Source organism: Lissotriton vulgaris, chromosome 6 (assembly GCF_964263255.1).
Source record: "Lissotriton vulgaris chromosome 6, aLisVul1.2, whole genome shotgun sequence".
NCBI classification, from domain to species: domain Eukaryota; kingdom Metazoa; phylum Chordata; class Amphibia; order Caudata; family Salamandridae; genus Lissotriton; species Lissotriton vulgaris.
Genome location: NC_141694.1, coordinates 1,235,828,774 through 1,235,853,568, shown reverse-complemented (window position 1 = coordinate 1,235,853,568; position 24,795 = coordinate 1,235,828,774). Strand labels below are relative to the sequence as shown.

At 45.2% G+C, this 24,795-nt stretch overlaps 1 protein-coding gene across 2 annotated transcripts in view; it reads right to left on the bottom strand.

The window, feature by feature from the left end:
- Positions 1 to 24,795, bottom strand: part of REV3L (REV3 like, DNA directed polymerase zeta catalytic subunit) — a 1,049,196-nt gene that overhangs the window by 389,471 nt on the left and 634,930 nt on the right. For both annotated transcript variants that reach the window (XM_086927335.1, XM_086927334.1), the window contains exon 16: positions 8,343 to 8,468. In XM_086927335.1, coding sequence (XP_086783461.1) covers positions 8,343 to 8,468 — 126 coding nt within the window. The remainder of the gene's footprint in view (positions 1 to 8,342; positions 8,469 to 24,795) is intronic.

Genomic DNA, 24,795 nt, shown 5'->3' with positions numbered 1-24,795 from the left:
GGAACTCAGACATTTGTAATCGAATATAGTGTGCTAAAGGACAAAATAACTTGCTAGGGCTCTTCAAGAGCAAACCATGTGACTGATGGAAGAAATGTGCACTGCTCTGGGTAGATTCCCATTCTTTCTTAGGTCGAGCCTGGGCAATGCATGCATGCAGGGCTCTACGAGGCATGCTATATTCACGTGGGAACTGAAAGCTCCGCCCCCTCTCCGCCCATATTTTTCATTGGTTTGTGTCATTGTCCACTGTAAACTGCGGCTGTTCATTGGTCTCATATTGCAACCTCCCATGGCAACACCCCCTGTAAGGAGTGTTGTTAATCAGCAGGCTTTAACTACAACTTCCGAGCACTATTTTTTCAAATAGCACAAGGTCTCGACTTTGCAAGAGTTTAAGTTATTAGCATTGTAAATGACAATGTCTTTTATTTATCCGTTTTAAAAACAACACATAAATAAAAGGCATTGTTATATTCAATGCCAATAGCTCAAACTCTTGTAAATGCGAGACCTATTGCAATGAAAATGCTTTTTACAACCTGTTCTACAGGCCACTACGAGAGAGAACCACCCATATACAAACAGGACCTACCAAAACCCATAAGGGAGCAGCCCTGCCAAAACTTTGAGGACACGTTGTCTGAACTGGATCAAAATAACGCCCAGTTCTCTTCATCTAGGTATGACCATGTTTTTTTTTAGATTAAGGTTTGGCAATAAAAGTCTAAGTACACCTCAATGAGATCGGGATACAATCAGAGTCTTGGTGGGCTCTGATTTCCACTTGCAGCATGATGGGAAGCCAGTGCAAAGATTCCAAGACAAAAATGTTGTTGAAACATTTTATATTATAGAATAAGTGGGCAGTATGATATTTTGGCAGTTAGCCCAGTGTAGCAGTCAATTCAAGAAAGCGTCCAGATTCATCACACTCTTCAACAACACATCTCTCCGATATAAAGCATGCTGTCATGTGCCAGAGATACCACTTGCTAGTCAGATGTTCTTCTCTTTCAGTCCAGGTGAGGCCTGGAACTCCTAGAAGACTGACTGATCCAGATGTATGAAAAACAAGATTCAGTGCTGTCCATAAGAAGGGAACTGAAAAATCTAGTAATCAGATGGGAAAAAAAGTCTAGAAGGAGTACCAAACAAAAAAAACTAGTAGGCAAAACTGAAATAGCTAGAGCTTAGATTAAGGTTTGGCAATAAAAGTCTAAGTACACCTCAATGAGATCGGGATACAATCAGAGTCTTGGTGGGCTCTGATTTCCACTTGCAGCATGATGGGAAGCCAGTGCAAAGATTCCAAGACAAAAATGTTGTTGAAACATTTTATATTATAGAATAAGTGGGCAGTATGATATTTTGGCAGTTAGCCCAGTGTAGCAGTCAATTCAAGAAAGCGTCCAGATTCATCACACTCTTCAACAACACATCTCTCCGATATAAAGCATGCTGTCATGTGCCAGAGATACCACTTGCTAGTCAGATGTTCTTCTCTTTCAGTCCAGGTGAGGCCTGGAACTCCTAGAAGACTGACTGATCCAGATGTATGAAAAACAAGATTCAGTGCTGTCCATAAGAAGGGAACTGAAAAATCTAGTAATCAGATGGGAAAAAAAGTCTAGAAGGAGTACCAAACAAAAAAAACTAGTAGGCAAAACTGAAATAGCTAGAGCTATCCGAGGTCAAAATGGAGATGTAGAAAAATAATTAGTAAGGAAGAAAAAAACAGCATAAGCGGAGTCAAAGCGGGCATCGGGGAAAAAAAAATCTGAAACTGTTTACATACATCAAGAGATACTCTGAGACCCGGATTATCTTTGACCTACTTTAGGTTGTGAAGAAGAAACCCTATTAAGTAAAACAACTACAGTCTTCTCCAAAACTATGAACTGGATTAGATGGGATTAAAAACCTACATAAACGATATTCCCAGCTACGCTCAGATGCCCGCTGCAATGGACCAGGAGAGATGTGCCAGGAACACAGGAGGGGGACCATGGGAAGAAATCACGAGTCCAGCAGCGAAGTAACAAGGTTAGAAACTTAGGCTCACCAACACTGGCACCTACAATACAGACAGGGCTCCACTGAGCCATTTTCACATATGCACACATGCTGTAACTCCGCAAATAAAGCTGCAGCTGCTCATTTTATCCCGCCGCCGCACCCAAGCTCACTCCAACAAGCTGTGACGTCCCGTAGGCCACTCTGGCCTTAACCAAGCATCATGACTGGGGGGCAATTCAGGTCTACTCCGTAAGGAGCGAGGAGTGAGAGGCAAGGAGGGGTTACGCAGCCTAAGCGTGGAAAACAGGATCAGGCACCCCAAGACAAAGATGGCATGGCGGTACACTCTGATCCTTGCCATGAGAGTCCTTTGCCCTGCACGTATGGTCTTTCTCACAGATTTGTTTGGAAGAAGCTTTGGCTTTATGCCACAAACTACTTTTAAACATACCTCTGCAACCCGTATTAGGCACACTCAGGCTTCATCAATATGCGGTAGTACTTGCAACCCAAACCTTAGTGTTTTGTAAACAGTGCACCATATACCTTTCAAAATGCACAATCAAACTGGTCTCCTAGACTTGTGCTATTTTCACGTTCTGGACCCACACATATACACTCAGTAACTCATTAATTTAATGTATTATCTTTATTTGGTTTACACAGGTGAAACCATAAAAGTACACATAAAGAGGTAACATTTTAAAACAATATCTAATTTCTCAGTGCCCGTTCTCAACAGCAAAATGTGAGAATTTTGAGTTGGGCAGCGCATGCTCTTTAAACTTAAAAACAAAAACCTACTTGTGGTCCGCCATGTTAACGATAAAAACAACCTGGCGTATATGATTCACGTATATGATTCAGTTGCTCTTTCTGCTACGGAGGTATCCTTAAAAATACATTTAAAGGCCCGCAAAAGATTAAAAACCAACATTCTATATAAAATATAATGATTAAAATTCATAACCATGTACTTTAAACCAACTATAGACCGCTGCTGGTCTGTGTTCTTTGACATAAGTGCCCGAACTGCAACTTTTAAGAACATTCCCACAGAAAAAATGCGCTTGTCATCAGTGAGTTGAAGCATCTTCCTGTATACTTCTCTATAGTCACTGGTGGTAAACCTTTTAAATAGGGGATATAAGATTCTTTTAGTGTAAATAGAGTAAAAACCACAAAAGAATAAATAGTGTAGCAATGATTAGGGTGAACTCCCATTAAATAGGCAGGGGGCAGATTCCAAACTTTCCTGGAATCTTAAGGGGAAGCACAGCATATATTTCACAGCGTTAGCCTTGAATCGAAACAACAAACATCTTTCCCATTGCCCCAAAGGTTTTGTTAAATACATCACCAGTAATCTGTCTGCTCCTAAATTCATATATGCTGCTACGCTTTACTTTAAATCCTCCGTTGCCAACCTGTCAGCATCGAGAGATTTATACAGTGCCATTTGAAGCTCATTTTTACAAACAGTTGGTGATCCTTCCGGTTTTTAAGTAAGTGTTGGTAACCTAATTTCCGTAGATGACATTCCACGGTTGCCAGCCATGGAACACTCTTGCCTTTTTCACATGCGAGACAGTCTAGAATAATGTCCTTAGTGAGACTTGTATGTGTATTACTCCAAAGTGTGAGCCATAATAACACTCAGTAACTAGATGCCGTATATGACTGTGGCTTTATCAGTGATGTCACCAATAATGTTTTTAAGGTCAGGAGTAAGATAGTATGTGAGGTCATTAGTAGCACCTTTGGGACGCAAGTTATACTTCGCTCAGTGAACTACAGCTGGTGAATTTCAGCAATTTGTTTTATTTTATGAAGGTTAGTTTTAATCTTATTTCAAAACCTAATTATACCTTCACTTTAACCTTTGAGCTTTTCAGGGAATTTCTACGGTTTTTCAACATACGGTACGCTCTTATTACCATACCCAACAATTATGCCACTTTAGCCTTTGTTTTTTACAGTAAATATATATTAATATTAACCCTGGGCAAAGTACTACAGTACGCTCGCGTAGATTGCGAAGTTTGCGCTACTACGCGACCACTCGCAATGAGAAACCTGTCCTTCCCGCGTTGAGAATGTCACCGGGAGGTTTATTTTCAACACTCTCGATCGGCAACTTGATGTTGATGATCGCGAACGAGGAAATAGTCTCGCCGGGATGTCCTTTTGCTCGCTCGCGGTCGCCAACTTGACGTTGAGGACCGCGAGCAAGCAAAAAATTACTGCTACACTTTTTAGCACTGTGCTACGTGCAATTCACGTACAGCATGATTGCCCTTCAGCCGCACCACCCAACTCCCAGAGACCCAGCCTTCCTCACCAAACATCCCTCTCCCATGATCCTGGTGGTGAAGGCCTAAACAGCCATGTACAACCCAAGCACATTCCCTACCACTCCCCCAGGTAGGGGAATCAATATCTTTGGAAAGAGGATTTTCTCTTCCATCAGCCTGGCATTCAAGACGGTGAACACCACATACTTCTTGGGCCGATCTACCAATACATTGTTTGGACTCTGTTGCGCAGCTGCTGCCCATGCTTCCCCAAGAGGGCAGTAATGAATCAGGCATCAGCTATTCACATGCACCAATAAGGTCCAGTTACCTCACAGTCAAAGCAGTCTCCAGTCCAGTTCTTTTTTCAATGTATGGAACAAGTAATGTTTATTGATATTAATCGAGACATGCTACAGTTGCCCAAGCCTGAAGAGCTTTCTTGCCTCATTACGGAAGTGAGTTTCTCACGTTCAGTTTCTTTTGACACAATAGTTTCAGAATATCCATTGAAGGGACAAGAATAAAGGAGACCTTGCTCGCCAAGAACGTGTGAGTAAGATGTAACCCATATTGGTTTACTGTAACTCCTGGCTTGCATTGAGCATGTAACAAATGTGTTGTTTCTTTATGTTGACTTCGAAACCAAATAAAAAGAATTTGAAATAAGTATAATTATTAATAATGTGCCAAATGCACCATATGAGGGCTTCTTGTATCCTTACATTTCAGATTTGAAGTGTTGACAACTTTTGTCCTGCACAACAGGCTTGTTAGGACCAGTTCTTTTCTACTGAATCAGATAAGCCAACTCTTTAAAAAATGACACGCATATATAACATTTATGCTAAATATCAGATCAAAGTGAAGAAAGAAAAACATTAAAACATACATCACCAGAAAGCAGAGAATGGGGCTGGTAGAGGACCTAAAGAAACACAAATGTGACAGTTTCCGACTGGCAACATCTATGTGCTGCATAACTGCATGGACAAGGTAGCACAGCTAAAGCGCTTCTGTCCCCACAGCTAAGCATGTAGGAGAGCTTATTATAAAAATAATTTGAAGTCACAATTTACAAGTATATTAAACATAATTTGACGACACATTTTAGAACAGCACTACTTATATACTGATCTTCTAACAAAGCTGTAAATAGGAGTGCGCTAGGAGATAAATGTATAACTCTTTCCAGTGAGTAACTGCAGAAAAAATAGCCACAAACTTAGTTTGTGTTTCGCCAATGCTCAATTCCTAATTTCGATTTGTACATTTTAGTTTGGGGATAATACGGACTTGTGCTGTTTAATTGCCCCATGGGTTGTACACAAATTTACAGAAAAGCTTCACTGGGTAACTGCAGGAAAACCCCTTTTCTGCATGGTCACCTCAGATTTTCTACCTTTTACTGAACCCTACATTATTGCTGACTTTAGAACTCTATGCATGTTACCCCCTACTACCCAGTAGTAAAGTGCTTGTGCTCTCCCTTTTAACCTGGTTGAATTGTCAAACTCCTAATTAGTATATTTACATTGCCTATAAGTCCCTATGGTATAAAAACTACTTTAAGCCTAGAAGTTAAATGGCACTAGTTGATGCTTGCGGTTGAAAATCAAACCGGCCGGTCATTCCGACTGGCTTCCGACGGTCTCAAGGAGCACGTCAGCCAGTCGGAGGGCCTTTCCACCCTTGGGATTTCGATACTTGGTCTCAGGCAGGATTTCCATGTCGGACTTTCTGACATGGAAAGCCTGTTGGAGAGCGAGTATGGGGGACCCAAGCAGCACCCAGGTCGTTAAGCCACAAACAACACTTGGGGTGCAATTAAAAGGGAGTTAATAGGATGCGAAGACAATTGTTGTATAACCACTGTCTGGTTGCTGAAGAATCCTTCTTTTGGCCTACCAGACTTTTGTCTCTGGGTTTATTGTGCATACAGTGGCTGCCCCAAACTGGAATTTATGTCAGATGAAGGAAGACACTAGTATTACCATAGTAGACTCTTCACACATCCAGCCCTCAGAGCCAAAGTTTAGTGTGGCCAAAGACTTTATCCATCTTGAAAGTGCCCAAAGTGGGTAGGGCTGGCCCAGGAAATTTTACCCTATTGGTTAGAGCGTGCCCAGGAGTCTGTCCCACCCACTAGCTAGTACCAGGCAAAAATGGGGTACCTCCAGGCACCCACCTCATAACACTGCTGGACCTGAGGGAGAACAGAAAAGGAATGAACCTGTCTGAGAAATGAGGAGCCCTGAAGGAATGGACTGGCTCTTTTGCAACCAGGACAAAGAAATGGACTCCAAGGGTTACACAGCAGATGTCATGTTCAAGCAACAGACACCCGGACTGGATCATGCTGATGGCCTCTGTGTAACAATGTGAAAGTTTCCAAAGGCTTCACCTGAGATCCCTAGGGGCTTTTGAAGTGTACTACTGTGGTGGATTGGGACTTAAAGGACTAAATCACAAGATAAAATCTTTGACCAGGATAAACCTGGTACATGTATATGACCCGCGCACCACTGAGGTCAGCCTCAAACTGTGCCTAGGTCTCGCATAACATGACCAGCGACTATCGTTGACTCTGAGATTTTTGGTGTTATTTCTACTTAAAACTTTAAAAAACCATTTCTTTACTTTCCTTTATTGTATATTTGTGATTTTGGTGTCACTTTGTTTATTACATTTTACTGGCCTTTTGATTGTTTGCAATTTTGCCTTTGTTATGGTATTAGTGCAGCATAAATACTTTACATATTGCCCTGAATTAGCCTGTCTGCCCCGCACCATAGCTACCAAGTTGTAGTAGTACTAAAGTTAGTTTAGTGCCTTTGGGGGTTCACCCTGACGAGAGGTGTGATTATTCCTTGAGGTGGGTAGTCAGCCACCCCAAATAAAAATGCAATTTCATACAGTAGCTTTGTCCTGATGTCAACTGTAAAGTCACAGTGTATTCATACTAGTCCTATGGAAATAAGAAGCAAACTGAATATTAAAATGCTTAAATGAAGAGAAAATGAGTGGGGCAGAGCCAACCAAGATCACAAAACAGTTCTGTACACAGCTTTGGTGCAGTCCTCATTTCTGTGTCTTTTGCTCCAAAACAAGAACCACTCTTTGCAGCCAGAATGCTGGAAGATAACTAGAGAGTTTGAATAGCATCCCAAATCTGTCTTTTGAGGGTCAGAAAGATAAGAAATGAGGGCATTCGGAATCCTCCATGACACACTGGCCTCAAATTAGATGGAGGCAACAGCTCGTCCACACTAGTAGAGTGCAAAAACTAAACTAAGTAATAAAAACACACGATTTACAAAAACACAGGAAATGGGTACTTTCCACACAGAAAATATTATATGTCTGACCAATCCCTCACAGGATGACCTGTGGCATTAAAGAAGTGATCATATGTACTTCAGTGATGCAGTCAATATTCTTAAATTTTTAAATCTCTGTGATGAAGACGTTATGAATTTCAAACTTTCATCTGTTATGTTGTGGATTACTTCATGAATTTGTGATGCGGTGCATTTTTTACCCCACATTTGATATGCTGTTGCATTACTTCATACATTATATATGAGAAGCATTAGATGGTCTCATGAATTCCACAGCTGTTATGCAGAAAAAGGCACACAAATGTCAAAAGTGAGAAGCACACTCATTAACTGAACATTTGTTATGTACTACATGACCCCTCAGATTCACATTTTGTAGTTCCTTACATCATTTTCGCTTCACCTTGTAATATAAAATAATACAACAAAATAACCAACAGCCATATTGTTCATGTGACACCCTATATAGGCTCATGAAATAAATGTGATGCAATGCAGTGCATCGTAACAGCAATTTGTGATACAGCACAATTCAAGAATTCCTTATTGCAGGATACACCACATTATCCAATGAATATCATCTCTGTGGTACAGTGCCTTTGTCATGCATTGCATTAACACAAAAGTCTCACATATCTGATAGAGTGCAGTAACCCACAAATTTCATGTCTCATAATGCAGTTCATACCTCGTGTAATGCTTTGGCTTCCTGCAGGTTTTGAGCAGTAACTTTGAAGCCATAGGAATTATTCAAAGTAGGTCCTTCGATCTGAGAATTTTCTTTTTTTGTGCAATTCACAGCGGCAAATTGATTCTATTGAGGAAGAATAGAAGCATTATAACAATAGACTTATTTAAGATCAATTTTAATGTAGTCACTAGGGAGACACTCAATGCTGGATCATAAAGGTCGAAAGACAGGGGTAGTAGCCCACATACGTTCAGGAAGGACAGATCAATACCAGATATTTAGGGTATCCAAAAAGTTAACTTTAAATATTACACATGTAAATGAAAATCATTTATGTGGTGAGTGGTTCTCATTAAAACATTTTTTTGATTCGGCCACCTTGATCTTATGCTGAAAAACACTAATACATGCAATGAATCATCAAAAATCGACTCATGTAGATTATCTAGCACAGGTTGCTGCAATTAGCCCCTTATACGACTCCATAGTTGTGGTGTAGGATTAACTTTATTTGGCTTCATGATAATTTAGGATTTCTTCTCCCTTATAATCCATGATTCTTTAAGAGCTCGAGTGTTGCCTAGCAGGTTCGAGGATGTAGCTATACTGACTTTCTGAGGTGGTATCCTATAGTTAATCTAACTTTGTATCCTCAGATGTACCCTTCAAGCAATCACTGAAGTTTTGATTTCAGCTCACCATCTGATATGTTAGTCTCCGTAATCAAGCTGAATGAGCATTGCCATTTTAATCAGTACATTTTATGCAGTTCATCTGTAACTGCTTTCTTCATATGCTGCCTTTCCTTTTAGCCCATCAAAGGAGCTGGATACTACTTATGGAACACCAAAAAAGTGAAGAATATACTTGGGTAGTTAAAAAAATAATGAAGATGAGGTGGTAAAAATAAAACAAAATATTGTGCGGCACAGATTCATTAAATAGACAGAGAATCAGTAATTAGTAGTTCTAATGAACCGGAAAGCAAATCCAGAGTAGCCTGGGAGATTCTGAAAGGCCAAAATTACAGATCAAGGCATTTTATTAGCAAAGTTTATGCAAAGCTTCTAAGGAGTGTGAAAACAATGGTCTCAGTGCTTTAGGCTGTCACCGCCAGCTAGGACAAGAAGAGAAGACATTATACTGGCACTTAAACATCTGCCACAGGCTCTTGAAAAAAAAAGGATCTTACAGTAGGACATCAACCCATAGCAAGGTACCTTCCAGGCAAACATTACATTAAATTCAACTCTGACTGAAATCTTCATGCTTTTCGTATTACTTAAGGAATTATAAGTGTAATACCAGAGTAATTCCTTCAGGTATTTTCTCAATTCCTAGCTTGAATCCGAATCTTGGGTTGACCGAATTTAGTGAACTGCTAAATACAATTGGCTTAAGGAAAGTGGATACATCTGCATAGCTTCTTAGCACCACTTGTTCAAGAATTACGTTTTCTGGCATAGTTTTTTAGGCACAGACTATTTTAATTTTGTCGATAAGTGTGCTAAAAATTATAATCTTACAGGGTTGAGTTATGGGCTCTTGGAAATACCGGTTCAATATATTTTTTTCATAGGGAAGGGTACTGACAAACATATTGCCAGAAACTTAAACAGTGTTCAAGTTGTAACTAGACACATTGATCGTTATTGAATGGGAAAGCAGGCTGACTAGGGAGACTGTTGTTAGAGGGCACATCGCTTGGACAGGGGTCAACGCTACAGGGCTCAATGGCCGGTAAAAAATATACACATATATACACTAAAAAAACAAAAGGTTAAAGTGATGTTACAGTGAGGTGTTTAAATAAGACATAAAAATAACATTTCAAAACCAAACATCACTGAAATTCCCCAGTTACAATTTACTACACTAAATAAAACCTGCACCCCTACTATGCACTGCTTATGACCTCACATATTACATCACAAATTACATGTTACTTGATGTCATTGATGATATCTCAAATGACATCCTACACCCGTTGTGACACCATTCTATATGGTTTGTGGATTTAAACTAACTCAATATGCCACACATGTGGCCATTTCTATTCACCTTAAGGGGGCACCTTCTTAAAAACTTCACGCAGCCTGCAAATCGTACAGGTACACATTTGCCACTGAAAAAACACCTTCCGTCAGGCCTTTTGGACAACCCACCGAAATTTAGTGATACTACACAACACACTCCTGGGATAGAGACAATGGCACACAACATTAGAGACATGCTTACAAAACAAGTGTGAAAGAAACCACGTCTAAGTGGTACATACCTACTTTCTACATTTTTTAACAATTTGAAATACCTCCAAATCTTAAATAACGTTCTGGAAATAAGCAACCACTTCATCTAAACATCGTTGTTACATAGAACTTGTCTATAGCACTGTATTTCAACTACTTAACATTGGCACATACCCAGATGACTGTTGAATAATCTAATGTCAACGTAAGCTTTGGTCTTTCTCACAGATTGGTTTGGAAGAGTCTTTGGCTTTAAGCCACAAAGTACTTTCAAACATACCTCTGCAACCCGCATAGGGTGCGCTCAGCCTTTATGTAGTAATGTCTGCAAACCAAACTTAAGTGATTTGTAAACAGTGCACCATATAACATTTCAAAATGTACAGTCAAACGTGTCTCCTAGACTTACGTTTTTTCACATTATGGACCCACACATGAACACTCAGTAACTCGAGGCCATATATCACTTTGCCGTTATCAGTGATGTCACCAATTATGTTATTAAAGTCATGTGTAAGATAGTATGTGAGGTCATAAATAGCACATGGGGCGCAAGTTATAGTCCGCTCAGTGAACTACAGCTGGTGAATGTCTGCTATTTGTTTTGCTTTAAATAAATGTTAGTTTTCATCTTATTTCAACAACGAAATATAACAGCACTTTAACCTTTGTGCTTTTCACGGCATTTCTAGGGTCTTTCAACATACGGTAAGCTCTAATTACCATACCCAACTATAATTTCAATTAACCTTTGCTTTTTACAGTGAATATATATTTATATATGTCCACACTATCTCCCCATACGAAGAGAAATTGAGTCGCACACGGGACTTCGTTTTCATTTTTAAGCCGTTTATTTTATAAAGACAGCAGGATTAGGACTTTTTCGACGCGTTTCGTTTCTTCCTGGAAACTTTTCCAAGATGTGTCCTGCACCTAAAACCATGCCGTACGTTCCCCAGTCCGATGTTTCAGCATTATTTCACTTCCTCCGGTGGCATCTTTTTTAAGCACTTCCTTTTAATGCTGCATTATGGGACCAGAGGTCCAGACGGCTGCTCGTTTGTGACCCTCCAGTGGGCGGTGATTAAAATCCTGTTGTGCATTGTTAATACAATCCAATTCCAACATTTTCGGCAAGAAGTTCCCCCATGTCAGCTTTCTTTTGAAACTGACTCGGGCCAATACCGAGGTCCAGTCCTCGGCGGCACCCCTCTCCCCATCCGTTTTGTCGAGACCAACACTTGGGTTCGGGTTGGGAGAGCATGAGCGCTCTTCTGGTGGTGCGTTACTCTTCGGCAGAACCAAGCCGATATCCATGTCCACACTATCTCCCCATACGAAGAGAAATTGAGTCGCACAGGGGACTTCGTTTTCATTTTTAAGCCGTTTATTTTATAAAGACAGCAGGATTGGGACTTTTTCGACGCGTTTCGTTTCTTCCTGGAAACTTTTCCAAGATGTGTCCTGCACCTAAAACCATGCCGTACGTTCCCCAGTCCGATGTTTCAGCATTATTTCACTTCCTCCGGTGGCATCTTTTTTTAAGCACTTCCTTTTAATGCTGCATTATGGGACCAGAGGTCCAGACGGTTGCTCGTTTGTGACCCTCCAGTGGGCGGTGATTAAAATCCTGTTGTGCATTGTTAATACAATCCAATTCCAACATTTTCGGCAAGAAGTTCCCCCATGTCAGCTTTCTTTTGAAACTGACTCGGGCCAATACCGAGGTCCAGTCCTCGGCGGCACCCCTCTCCCCATCCGTTTTGTCGAGACCAACACTTGGGTTCGGGTTGGGAGAGCATGGGCGCTCTTCTGGTGGTGCGTTACTCTTCGGCAGAACCAAGCCGATATCCATGTCCACACTATCTCCCCATACGAAGAGAAATTGAGTCGCACACGGGACTTCGTTTTCATTTTTAAGCCGTTTATTTTATAAAGACAGCAGGATTAGGACTTTTTCGACGCGTTTCGTTTCTTCCTGGAAACTTTTTCAAGATGTGTCCTGCACCTAAAACCATGCCGTACGTTCCCCAGTCCGATGTTTTAGCATTATTTCACATATATATATATATATATATATATATATATACAAAGGTAAAAGGGATATTATAGTTAGGTGAAAATGTCATTTAAAACATACCATTTTAAATTAACAAACCCATTGGAATTCACAGTTCTGGTTATACCACGTAACTATAACTTGTACCCTAAAGTAATCATAATGTGCGCCCTCTTCATGCACAGTGTAGTCATCAATAATGTCATTTCAGATGTTGCAGTGATAGTATCTATGTCAGAGAATGTCATGAGGGATATCTTAATTGAGTTAATTAGCAGAGTATAGTAAGGCCACTTTTTGTCAACACCGGCGCCATCCAGCCCACATCAACCCGCCGTGGACTTGCCACCTTTGTGCAGCCCTACCTTCCAGGAGCGCAGGGTGATGATGAACGCGGCTTTGGCCACCCCAGTGGACGATCCCTACAAGAAGGAAAACTGGTATGAGAAGCTGGGCGATGCTAGTGGTCTGAACCCTCATCATACTCTGGCCTGATTTCTCCCCAGGTGCCCTTCCACTTAGGAAGGAGCGTCTTTCGTCACGGAAAGGCTAAGGGCAGCAGAGACCTTGACCTACAGCTACCCTCTATCAATGTCAAGATCTACATCTTGATCGAGGTGCTTCAGTTGGGGGTAAGTTCTGCAGATCCCCTGCTCCCATTTAAGGAGGCCCTCAACTACGTTCTCATGGTGGCCTGGTCTAAACCCTGCATGGGGTCTACCACGCACACCATGATTGCTCCTCAGTTGCACTACCCTTCCCCCAAGAGACCTGGCCTCCCTCAGACAACACCCCTCTCCCACAAGCCTGGTGGTGCAGGCCTCACAGCCAAGTTTAACCCAAGCACATTCTCTACCACTCCTCCAGACAGGAATCATCGAGACTGAATACCTTTGGGAAGAGGATTTTCTCTTCCACCAGCTTGGCATTCAAGAAGATGAACACCACATACTTCTTGGGCCGATCTACCAATACATTGTTTGGACTTCGCTGCGCAGCTGCTGCCCATACTTCCCAAAGAGGGCCACGCAGTATAGAACCAGGCACTGACAGATGGCTGGGATGCAGTGAAGCTCACCAACTCATTAGGATCCCTGCTGCCACTCCTGGCTAACGTCAATGGGGTTTTCAGGGGATGTCCAATTTTCCTTTACAGACATGCCCTTTGATGGCATAAGTCTATTCAGCGATAAGGGGGACACGGTGCTCGAGCGCTTTAAGGAGAGTGGAGTCATCATCAGATCCCTAGGCCTTCGAGTTACTGACAACAACACTTTAAAAAAAATATTTTTACCCCTTCCGTGGCCAGGGCTCCCATGTACACCCATAATTCCATCCTTACCCCCAGGTCAGTAAGCTTCTCAGACGCTTCGTCGACAGAGTTACCTCCGAGGATGTGGAACCCACACCCAGTGTACTGTCTAGTGCCTCCAAACCTCTTTAGTAAGTCCTCAAAACAGCACATGCATGCCATTGGCAGCAGGATCAGGCGCCACCAACTGCCCCAATGGCAAGTAATAACCTCTGACAAGTGGGTACTCCAAATCATGTAGCTGGGTTATGCCCTTTAGTATCTGGAAACCCCGCCTACCTTGCCACTGTCCATACAACTGGTGAAAGAGGACCATCTCTTTTTGCTCCGGCAGAAGTGCAGTCTATGCTGGCCAAAGGAGCCACTGAAAGGGTGACAGCATGAGAAGTAGGGCATGGTTGTTATTCACACTACTTTGTTGTGCCTAAAAAGGCATTAACAAGGTCTGCTCTCGCAGATTCATTACACTGCTGTATTGTTCTATGCAAACCGCGTCACCCTTAGTTGTGCCCAAGGGTCACCAAGATTGGAATATAGAACTCGATGGGCAAGTGACAAATGAAAAGTGGGTCTTCTGCTGCGGCCAACTCCAGGTACTCTCATCCAATTATAAAATAAGATTAATACACTTCAAATATATACATAAGTTTTACATAACCCCAAGTCAGCTTTCCCGCATGGGATTACGATCAGATTCTAGATGCTGGAGATGTGGCTACACTCCTACCACCTTTTTACATATGTCCTAGAACGGTCCGCCCATTGCTGCCTATTGGTCCGCCATCTTCAATAAGATTCATGATATCTTAGGGTCACCCCACAAGCCACATCCGCTAATAGACCTTCTTGGCTATGTTAAAGACACTGAGGCTGAGCACCATAAATTGCATGCCTTATTACTCCTGATGGCCAAACGCAGGGTACCCATACACTTGGGGAAAAGAGGGCTCCTACTGTAAAAGCTTGGATTGCAGACATCACATTCAGCCACACCCAGCTGGCGACCTTTTGGGAGCTGATGCCTGCAGCTTCCAGGCCGAGAGATATATGGGAGTCATTTCTAGACTGGTTAAAGTCACTGCAGGAGGATGTATCCGCCCGCCCAATCAGGTTGCGGCTGGCGTCACACTGCCACCAGTGGCGCACTCTGTGGATCATTCAGATTAGTTTGTCTTTCTTAGTTTGACAGCTATATCTTAAAGCAAACAGATTCTCTAAGCGGTGGGCGCCGAAGAAATGCTAGCTGTAACTCCTGCTGAGTAATACTCTAGAGGGGATCCAACCAGATGTCCCTTACATATGGTATGATGATAAGCGTTGTATATTGTAGATTGCGGTTTTCTTTTTGTTTTTTTCTTTTCTTTTATGCTTGATTGATCACATGCTCAGACCTATGAGATACTTACGATGCCTTATTTCAACAACGTGAGCTGTTTGTATTTTTATAAAATGCTAATAAACCATGTTTTAAAAAAAAAAAAAAAGGATCAAGGCCTCCACCCTATACTAGATCTTGGCCCTCTCAATTGCATTCTAAGGAAAAAGAAATTCAAGATGCTCATTTTTGCTCAGGTTCTGCCTGCCCTGTATAGAGAGTGGATGGTAGCGTTGGACTTTCAGGACATGTATTGCCACATTCCCGTCCTTCTGGCGATACCTGTGGTTCACTGTAGGCCAGGAGCATTTCCAGGAAGCTGTGTTTCTCTTTGGCCTCACCTGTGCTCCTCAGGTGTTCACAAAATTGATGGTGGTGGTTGCAGCACACCTGCGGAGTTCAGGGGTCCCAGTCTGCCCCTACCTCAACGACTGGCTGTTGAAGGCGGGCTCAACTCAGATAAGTGTCACCCACCTCCAGACTGCAGAAAACTTTCTGCACTAGTGGAGGTTCACTTTTAACATGCCAAAGTCACACCCGACTCCTTCTCAGATGCTTCACTTCCTTGAAGCCATTCAAGACCTGGTGTAGTTCCGAGGCTATCCTCCAGAGCGGAGAGTCCAAGCTATGTTCTTGATGTTTCAATCTCAGTCCTGGATTTCAATGAGGCTGACTCTGAGGCCGATTGCCTCCTGCATTTTGCCAGTGATGCTTGCTCGATGGCATATACAGGCTCAGCAGTGGAATATTTAGTTCAAGTGAGCACAGCACCAGGGGAATCTCTTCGACCTGATCCAGATTGTGGAGGAGACTGCAAAAGATCTGCAGTGGTGGTTGACGACCTAGAGTTGGATCAGAGGCAGGTCTCTCTCGCTTCCTCACCCGGAGCTTAAAGTGATGATCGAATTATCACTTCTGGGTTGAAGCTGCCACCCGTGACATGTGGAGATCAGACGTCCCTGGTCTCCGGTGGAATCTCAGTTCCAGATCAATCTTCTGGAGCTGAGGGTTATCCGATGGCATTGAAAGCCTTGCTCCTATCCGTCAAGCAAAGGCTGATTCTGGTTTCAGGGACACAACAGCCATATGGGATTGCAAAAAAACGGGGCAGAGTGGGTCAGGAGGGTTTGCACCTCTTGACTTGGATGGAGCGCCAGGACATCTTTCTGGTCGTGTAGCTCCTGGCAGGATCTCTAAAAGCCAGGGCAGACAAATTGAGCCACTGATGTCTTGCATGTCACAAATGGCATATAAATCCAAAGGTTTTGAACCATGGCGCAAATTACTCGCCACCACAAATGGTGCAATTAGTGCAAGGTCAGTACTTCTGTGTGCTGCAGTTTGCAAACACAACATGAACCAGGGACTCATGTGTGCCTTTCTGACGATAATTCTCCTGCTCGGGGTTCTCAAAAAGATCAGGACCAACTGAATCAAAGAGCAGTCTTTTGAAATATAAAATGAATCTCTTCCTTATCCTTCCAGTATGTCCCCATCCAGCTCATAGGAATGCGGCAATACATAAATCTGTCTAGGGAGATTCCTCTCCTCTTCATGTCTTTAACAGGCCTGGGCTTCCCAAAATGGGATCCAGGGTCCACCATACAATGTATCATTGCAGGCACACTCACTCAGAGTGTATTCATAGCACATGTTCTGTTCAGCACTAACACCTCTATGCACTGACCCTCAATGTGCACATGCATTCAGCACACGTACTAAGTTTGCGTGCACTGTTCAGCATTGATGCCTTTTTATCTTTAACGAGGGTGTGCTATTTTAAAACACATGCACTCACACTCACTGTGTGCATGCTGCACAACTGATAACTCTTCAGGTATTGTACTCCACGCAAGCACACATACACTCAGCATGTACTTTATCCACACATGCACTGCACAGCACTAAATCTCTTTTGTGATGTATTCCTCTCTGCATACATACACTCAAGTACATGTATTAAACACACATGCACTACACAGTGCTGCTCCATCCTTGTAATGTACCCCAGGCACACAAACTAACGCTGAGTCATTACTCCTGTGCTATGCAACAGACCACATCTACCTGATGTAGGCTAAGGTGAGCTAAACGCACAGCAACAGACTTTTAAAAAGGTGAGTGAGCCTTTAGGCCTCACTCCAGTGATACAGGGTAAAAAGGTTCTGTTCACTCTGACTGATCACTACTTAGTGTGCTGCCACCACCAGGCTCAAGCTTCTTAACTCCGAGTGAAGGTGGTAGCCTTCCATCACTATGACAGGGGCGCGTTGGGTGTTCCTCCCGGTCCAAAAGGACCGCATTCCGTGAGACAGGCCTATGTCATGGTAATCTCGCATGATCCGTGTTCACCTATGCCACAAAAAAAATAAAACATCAGCATTGGGGATCCAGACAACAGCACAGTTAGGTACTCAGGGCAAGGGTACACATTGTTACCATGCAGAGGACTTTTTTGTCCCAACAACGATCAGCCCTCACTGTTTAAGTCATCTGCTATGACAAGCTTCCTTTAGGGATAGCAACATTTGTTCCCTTCTACCGTTTCATCATGCCCTAATGGGATCCTAATTTGGTTCCAATGTTTCATATGGACTCATCTTTCAAGTCTCCTACACAGCTGTCAGATGAGACTTAAGACGGTTTTCTTAGTCCCCATTACATTGAGCAGGAGGGGCAGGGAGCTCCGAACTATTTCAGTTAATCTTCTGTACACCAGCTTCTACCCAGACAAATTGGTTCTTCGGACTTGCGCCTCATTCTTACTGAAGGTGGCAATTTCATTTCATGTCGGCCAAAATATCACGTTGCCAACATTGATCGTTCCACCTGATCCTTCCACCATCTGGATCCGAAAAGAGCTCTGTCTTTTTACAATGATCATACCAAAGAACAGGTGGACGATTATCTCTTTATCAGACTCACAGCAACGAAAAAAGGCAAGACTGTGCCGAAGGGAACCATCTCTTGATGGATTGCACTTTGCATCAAGATCTACTACCTACTAGCGGAGAAGCAGCCTCCTGAGGGCATGATGGCCGACTCCAGCTGGGCCAAGAGCGCTACTACTGCATTAGCATGCACAGTATCCGTCAAGGACATCTGCCAAGCTGCTATCCGAGAACCACTCCACACGTTCACGAAGCACTGCTGCTTGGACAGTCAAGTCGACGATGTTCAGACCTCCAGGATTTCCTAGTTTGAGCCAGTTCGCAGACCCACCACTATGGAGGTATTGCTTAGGCATCTATTCTAAGGTGAAGAACATACGGTTAAAGGTCTTTATCAGAAGAACAAGTTACTTACCTTCGGTAACCCTTTTTCTAGTAGAGACTAACTACAGATTCCTCACCACCACTCCCATCCTCCCAGATCTGCAAAATGGCTCTTCTCCCACAACCACCTGTTAAATTCTGCATGCTGGTCCCACATCATTCAGTCGTGGCGCCGCGTTTTTGTCATGGAAATACTCACAAAAGAAACTGATATCAGAGCCCCGGGTTGACAACTGACTAGGCAAAGAGCACCTCACTTCCAACGGAAATGCTGATGCAGAGCCACTCGATGCCACCTACTGGCGCCCTGAGGTACACGCTCAAGATTCTCCGGATCCAGTCTGACGTCTTGGAATATTCTAAGGTCAGGAATCTGCGGTTAGAGTCTCTACCAGAAAAGGCATCACTGAAGGTAGTAACTTGTTCGCACAAACAACCTAATGCATAAAGTGAAGGAAGACCATGTAGAAGCACTGGTTAAATTCCATTCCAGGCTCCGCACGGTGCACATCATCCAGATGAGTGAGGCACCATCTACCATCTTGAGGCTACAAAACAGAGAGCTTTGTGACAAAAAATGTTAGTGACTGGAAATGCAAATGCTACTTACCAGTATGCATCTGTTCTTGGCATGTAGGGCTGCTGACATTCATATCTGTGCATAGATCGCCGCCTAGTGTTGGGTCCGGATGATTGCACATTGTTGTCCTGGAAGAGTCTTCGAAGTATCACGAGATAGGTGGCTCCTCCCCTGGACTACAGTGCGCATGGGCATCGCCTCCATCCCCAGATTGTTTTTAGCCATTGGCAGAGATGGAGTGAAGTATGTGAGTGATGACCATGCTACGAGCATATATATATATATACATATGAATGAACACTGCAGCTGCTCCAGGCGCCGGGGAGGAGGGTGGGCGATATGAATGTCAGCAGCCCTACATGCCAAGAACAGATGCATACTGGTAAGTAGCATTTGCAGTTCGAGGCATGTGGGCTGCTGAATTCATATCTGTGCATAGAATACATAGCAGTCCCTCCATTAGCGGCGGCCGCCCGTGCCAGCTGCAGCAGTCTGAAAAAGTGTCTTGAGAACAGCCTGACCAACAGCTGCCTGCTGTTTGGAGTGCACGTCTACACAGTAGTGTTTAGTGAAAGTATGTGTGGTAGACCATGTGGCTGCTCTACAGATATCTTCTAAGGGAATGTTACCTAGGAAAGCCATAGAGGCCCCCAACTTCCTGGTGGAGTGGGCCCTTGGTGGGATAGTGAGAGTGCGCTTAGCTTTAGCGTAGCAGATTTGAATGCATTTCACGATCCACCTAGCGATCCCCGCTTTGGAGATAGCGTTTCCCTTGTGGTGTGTGGCAAAAGCAACGAAAAGCTGCTTGGTTTTGCGAAAATCTTTTGTCCTGTCTACATAGTACATCAAGGCTCTCTTAACGTCAAGGGTGTGGAGCATCCGCTCCGCCAGCGTCTCTGGGTTCTGGAAAAACACCGGCAACTCAATTGTCTGGTTTATATGGAATTGAGATACAACCTTGGGTAAGAATTTAGGGTTAGTGCGGAGCACAACCCTGTTAGCATGTACCTGGAAGAAAGGTTCTTGGATGGTGAGCGCCTGCAGCTCGCTAACCCTCCGTAGCGATGTGATTGCTACTAAGAACGCAACCTTCCAAGTTAGAAACTGAAGCTCACAAGAGTGCAGTGGCTCGAAGGGAGGACCCATCAGTCTTGTAAGAACCACATTGAAATTCCATTCTGGGGCTGGTGGTGTCCTTGGTGGAATGACTCTCTTGAGTCCTTCCAAAAAAGCCTTGATAGCAGGGACCTTAAAGAGCGACAGGTGTTGCCTATTCTGGAGGTATGCTGCCATAGCAGACAGGTGAATGCGGATGGAAGAGTACGCCAATTTGCATTGATACAGGTGGAACAGGTAACAAATGATGTTTTGAATGGAAGCATCTAGCGGGTCAATATTGTGGTTAACACAGTAGATGACAAACCTCTTCCATTTAGCCGCATAACAAGCTCTAGTAGTGGGCTTCCTTGCCTCTCGAATGATGTCCATGCAATCGGGAGGAAGATTGAGGTAGCCAAACTCTAGGACTTCAGGAGCCAGATCGCCAGGTTGAGCTGTTTCGGGTCTGGGTGCTGAATGTCGCCATGGCTCTGCGTCAGAAGGCTGGGAGTGAGATGAAGCCTTTGATGCGGTACCACGGAGAGTTCCAGAAACGTGGTGTACCATGGTTGGCGAGCCCACGTTGGAGCAACCAGGATGAGAGTCATCGAGTGCTGCCTGAGCTTGCGTGCCACCAGCGGTATCAGCGGTGCTGGGGGAAAAGCGTACGCAAATCTGCCTGACCAGTTCATCCACATCGCATTGCCCTGTGACTGCGGGTGTGGGAACCTGGCGGCGAAGCTTTGGCATTTTGCGTTCTCCTTTGTGGCGAACAGGTCTATCTCTGGATGACCCCACTTTCGGAAGTACGGTTGGAGTACTGATGGATGTATCTCCCACTCGTGCATTTGATGGCTGTGCCTGCTGAGCAGATCCGCCATCTGATTGTCCTTGCCCGGGAGATGCTCTGCCATGAGGAAGATGTTCCTCTGAATGGCCCACTTCCACATGCTCTGAGCCAGATGAGACAGCTGTGGAGAGTGTGTGCCTCCCTGCTTCTGAATGTAGTACATGGCCGTCATGTTGTCCGTCCGGATCAACACGACTTTGTTGCACAGATGTACTTTGAACGCCTTTAAGGCCATGAAGACTGCCATCAGTTCCAACACATTGATGTGCATCTTCCTTTGCTGTAGTGTCCATAGTCCCTGCACTGTGTACTGGAGTACATGCGCTCCCCATCCCTGGAGAGAGGCGTCCGTCGTCAGGATAATCTGTGGCACAGGCTCTTGGAATGGTCGGCCCTTGCAAAGGTTTTGTGGATTCCACCAATGCAGAGAGTTGTATGCCCGACCGCTCACCAACACTAGGTCTGTCAGTTGCCCATGAGCCTGAGTCCACTGACGTGCTAGGCACTCCTGAAGCGGACGCATATGTAGTCTCGCGTGCGGGACAATGGAGATGCAGGAGGCCATCATGCCTATCAACTGCATGAACACCTTCGCTGGAAGCGAGTGTTGGGGTCTGAATCGTTGGATCAGCGCCTGGATACCGGCGATTCTCACTGAATTTGGCTGCGCAGTGGCTGCCAGAGTGTTGATTGTCGCGCCCAGATACTGTCGCACGTGGGCGGGCTGGAGATGGGACTTTGGGTAGTTCAGAGAGAATCCCAGATCGTGCAGGAGATGAATGGTGCGTGACACATGGTCGACGCACTGTTCTGTCTTTGCTTGAATGAGCCAGTCGTCCAGGTAGGGGTAGACGTGGACGTTCTGGTGACGGAGATGCGCCGCCACAGTCGCTAGGCACTTTGTAAATACCCTTGGCGCCGTGGTGACCCCGAACGGCAGAACCCTGAACTGGTAATGCTGGTCTTGAATCGTGAATCTGAGATACTTCCTGTGGGAAGGATGCAGGGGATATGAAAGTATGCATCTTTCAGATCCAGCGTAGCCAGGAAGTCCCCCTGGTGAAGCAGAGGGAGTACTTGCTGTAACGTGAGCATATGGAAGTGCTCCGAGAGAATGTACCAGTTGAGGGGCCTGAGGTCCAGGATGGGCCTGAGGGATCCGTCCTTTTTGGGGATTAGAAAATACAGGGAGTAAACCCCTGTTCCCCTTTCCTGCAATGGAACGAGCTCTATTGCCCCTTTTTGCAGCATGACTAGAACTTCCTGCTGCAACAAGGTCAAGTGCTCGCCGGACATAGGACGGCTCCTTGGGGGTATGTTTGGTGGAATGGAAGTAAGTTCCAGACAGTAACCGTACTGGATAAGAGACTTGACCCACCTGTCCGTGGTGATGGATTTCCACGCGGGCAGGAACTGCTGGAGTCTCCCCCCGACCGGTGTTGTATGGTCGGGGGGCAGTGACAAGACGTCACTGCTTGTTGGCGGTGGTGGACCTGGAGCTATTGTTTCCACGTCCCCTGCCCTTGACGTTATTGCCTCTGTAGCCACCTCTACCCTTGTTGTTGTATGAGGTTTGGGTGTTACTTTTGTAATACTGTGTGGACTGCGATGCCTGACCCCTTGAGGTGCCTCTGGAATTGGAGCGGCGAAAGGAACCACCCCGAAACTGTTGAGACTGGAGGGCCCCCATAGACTTGGCAGTGTCTGTATCTTTTTTCATTTTTTCCAGCGTCGCATCCACCTCAGGGCCAAACAGGTGGTCAGGATTAACTGTTTGGTTCAGTATTGTCGTTTGAATATCGGGCTTGAACCCTGAAATTCTAAGCCAAGCATGCCGTCTAAGCAACACACTGGTGTTGATTGCCCTGGAGGCTGTATCGGCCACATCCAGCGCACATTTTATGGATGCGTTTGTGATGAGCTTTCCTTCCTGAATCAGCATTTCTCCTGCCTCCTTGTACTGGTCAGGCAAGTGTTGCAGTAGTGATTCTAAGGTGTCATAATGAGCCCTATCATAGCGTGCAAGTAGGGCCTGTGTGTTTGAGATTCTCCAAATATTAGCTGCCTGTGCAGCAATTCGTTTCCCTGAGGCCTCCAAGATTTTGGACTCTTTGTCTGGGGGAGGAGCGTCACCAGTGGTCTGCGAGTTCGCACTCTTCCGAGCGTTGGATACAACCAACGAGTCCAGTGGCAAGTGTCCCTTGATGTATGTTGGATCCGAGGGCGCTGCCTTATATTTTTTGTCAATGCGAGGGTTGATGACACGCGCCCGGGTGGGCTCCTTGAAGACCTCCGTTGCGTGTTTTAGCACCCCCTTAAGCATTGGCAGTGTTTTGACTGACTTTTCGGCCACTGAGAAAGTGTCAAATAAAAAGTCCACATCCACAGGGTCTGAGTGCAGCTCGACATCGTGGTTAGCCGCAGCTCTCTCGATTAGAGCGTTGAAGGCCGCCGAGTCCTCCGTCGGTGATGTTTTGGCCGCAAAAAGCTGCGTGTCCTGGCCCGACTGCGGGTCCTCTGGGTCGCCTCCGGCCGACCAAGGTTCGTGTTCCTCCTCCGGATCCGAGTACGCCGGGTAGCTGTACTCGACGTCCTCATCATCAGCATCGCCTGCGGTGGAACGCGTTGGCGAGTGTTGTAGGGCTTGTGGAGACATAGGCTCTATCGGGGCCGAAGACCCCGCAGAGTCCCTCTTATTCTTGAGAGGGATCCGAAAATGTTCCAACAGCGGCTCCGTGGTGATTTTCCTCTTGAGGAGAGACAGTTTTCCAGTATTGGCGTCGATGATGACCTCCCGACGCTCCTCTTCAGCCAGTGGCTGGAGCCGAAGCTTCGACACCACCAAGGCTGCTTTTGGTGTCAAGACCTCCTTCGAGGGCCCACCCTGTTTCGGCGCGAAAGCCTTCGGCGTCGACTTTGGCGGCAGGGTAAAGCGGATAGGCGTTTGCGCCTTCGCAGGCTTCGGCGTGTGCTTAGGCGCCACGTCGTCCGAATCGGGAACCACATCGTCCTTCCGTATCCGCTGCAGGGATTCCGCTACCTTCTTCGTTAAGGCCGGAGAGGGCTTGACCGGCTCGAGCGATCTCCCCGAGTCGGGAGTCGGTTCGATGAAAGGCACCTTCTTCGGGGCCGACACCTCACGCGCCTTGTCTCCAAGGGCCGGCGCCGGCTGAGCCTGGGTTGCGGCGTCGCCCTGACGCTTCTTCGGAGCCGTCTTCGACCCCGACCGTCTTCGGCGCTGACGCAGCCGCGTCAGACAACTTCGCCTTCGGCGTCGACCCCGATGTTTTCGGGTCGGCCATTTTGGCGCGGCTCTTCAAGTCGGCCATTTTGAATTGTTTAGAAGTTGACGCCTCCAGAACCTTCTGCACCACCGCAACTTTCACTTTCGGTTTTGAAACCAAGGAAGCGTGACCCGATGGCTTCACTTTCGTTTTCTTGGACGGGAGTGTCGCCTTAGAAATGTCCGTGACCGGGCCCGGAGGCGGGGCTGCTGGACTTATAACAAGGTCTTGGGTAAGGCCCGAAGGCGATCCCTCGACCTGGGCCGCATGAAGGGGATTGACCCCCGAGTCTGGTTGGGGATGCTCCTCCTCCGAGCTATCCCCCACGGTGGCAATAGCCCGATCGTCGTCCCCTACCTCGTCGG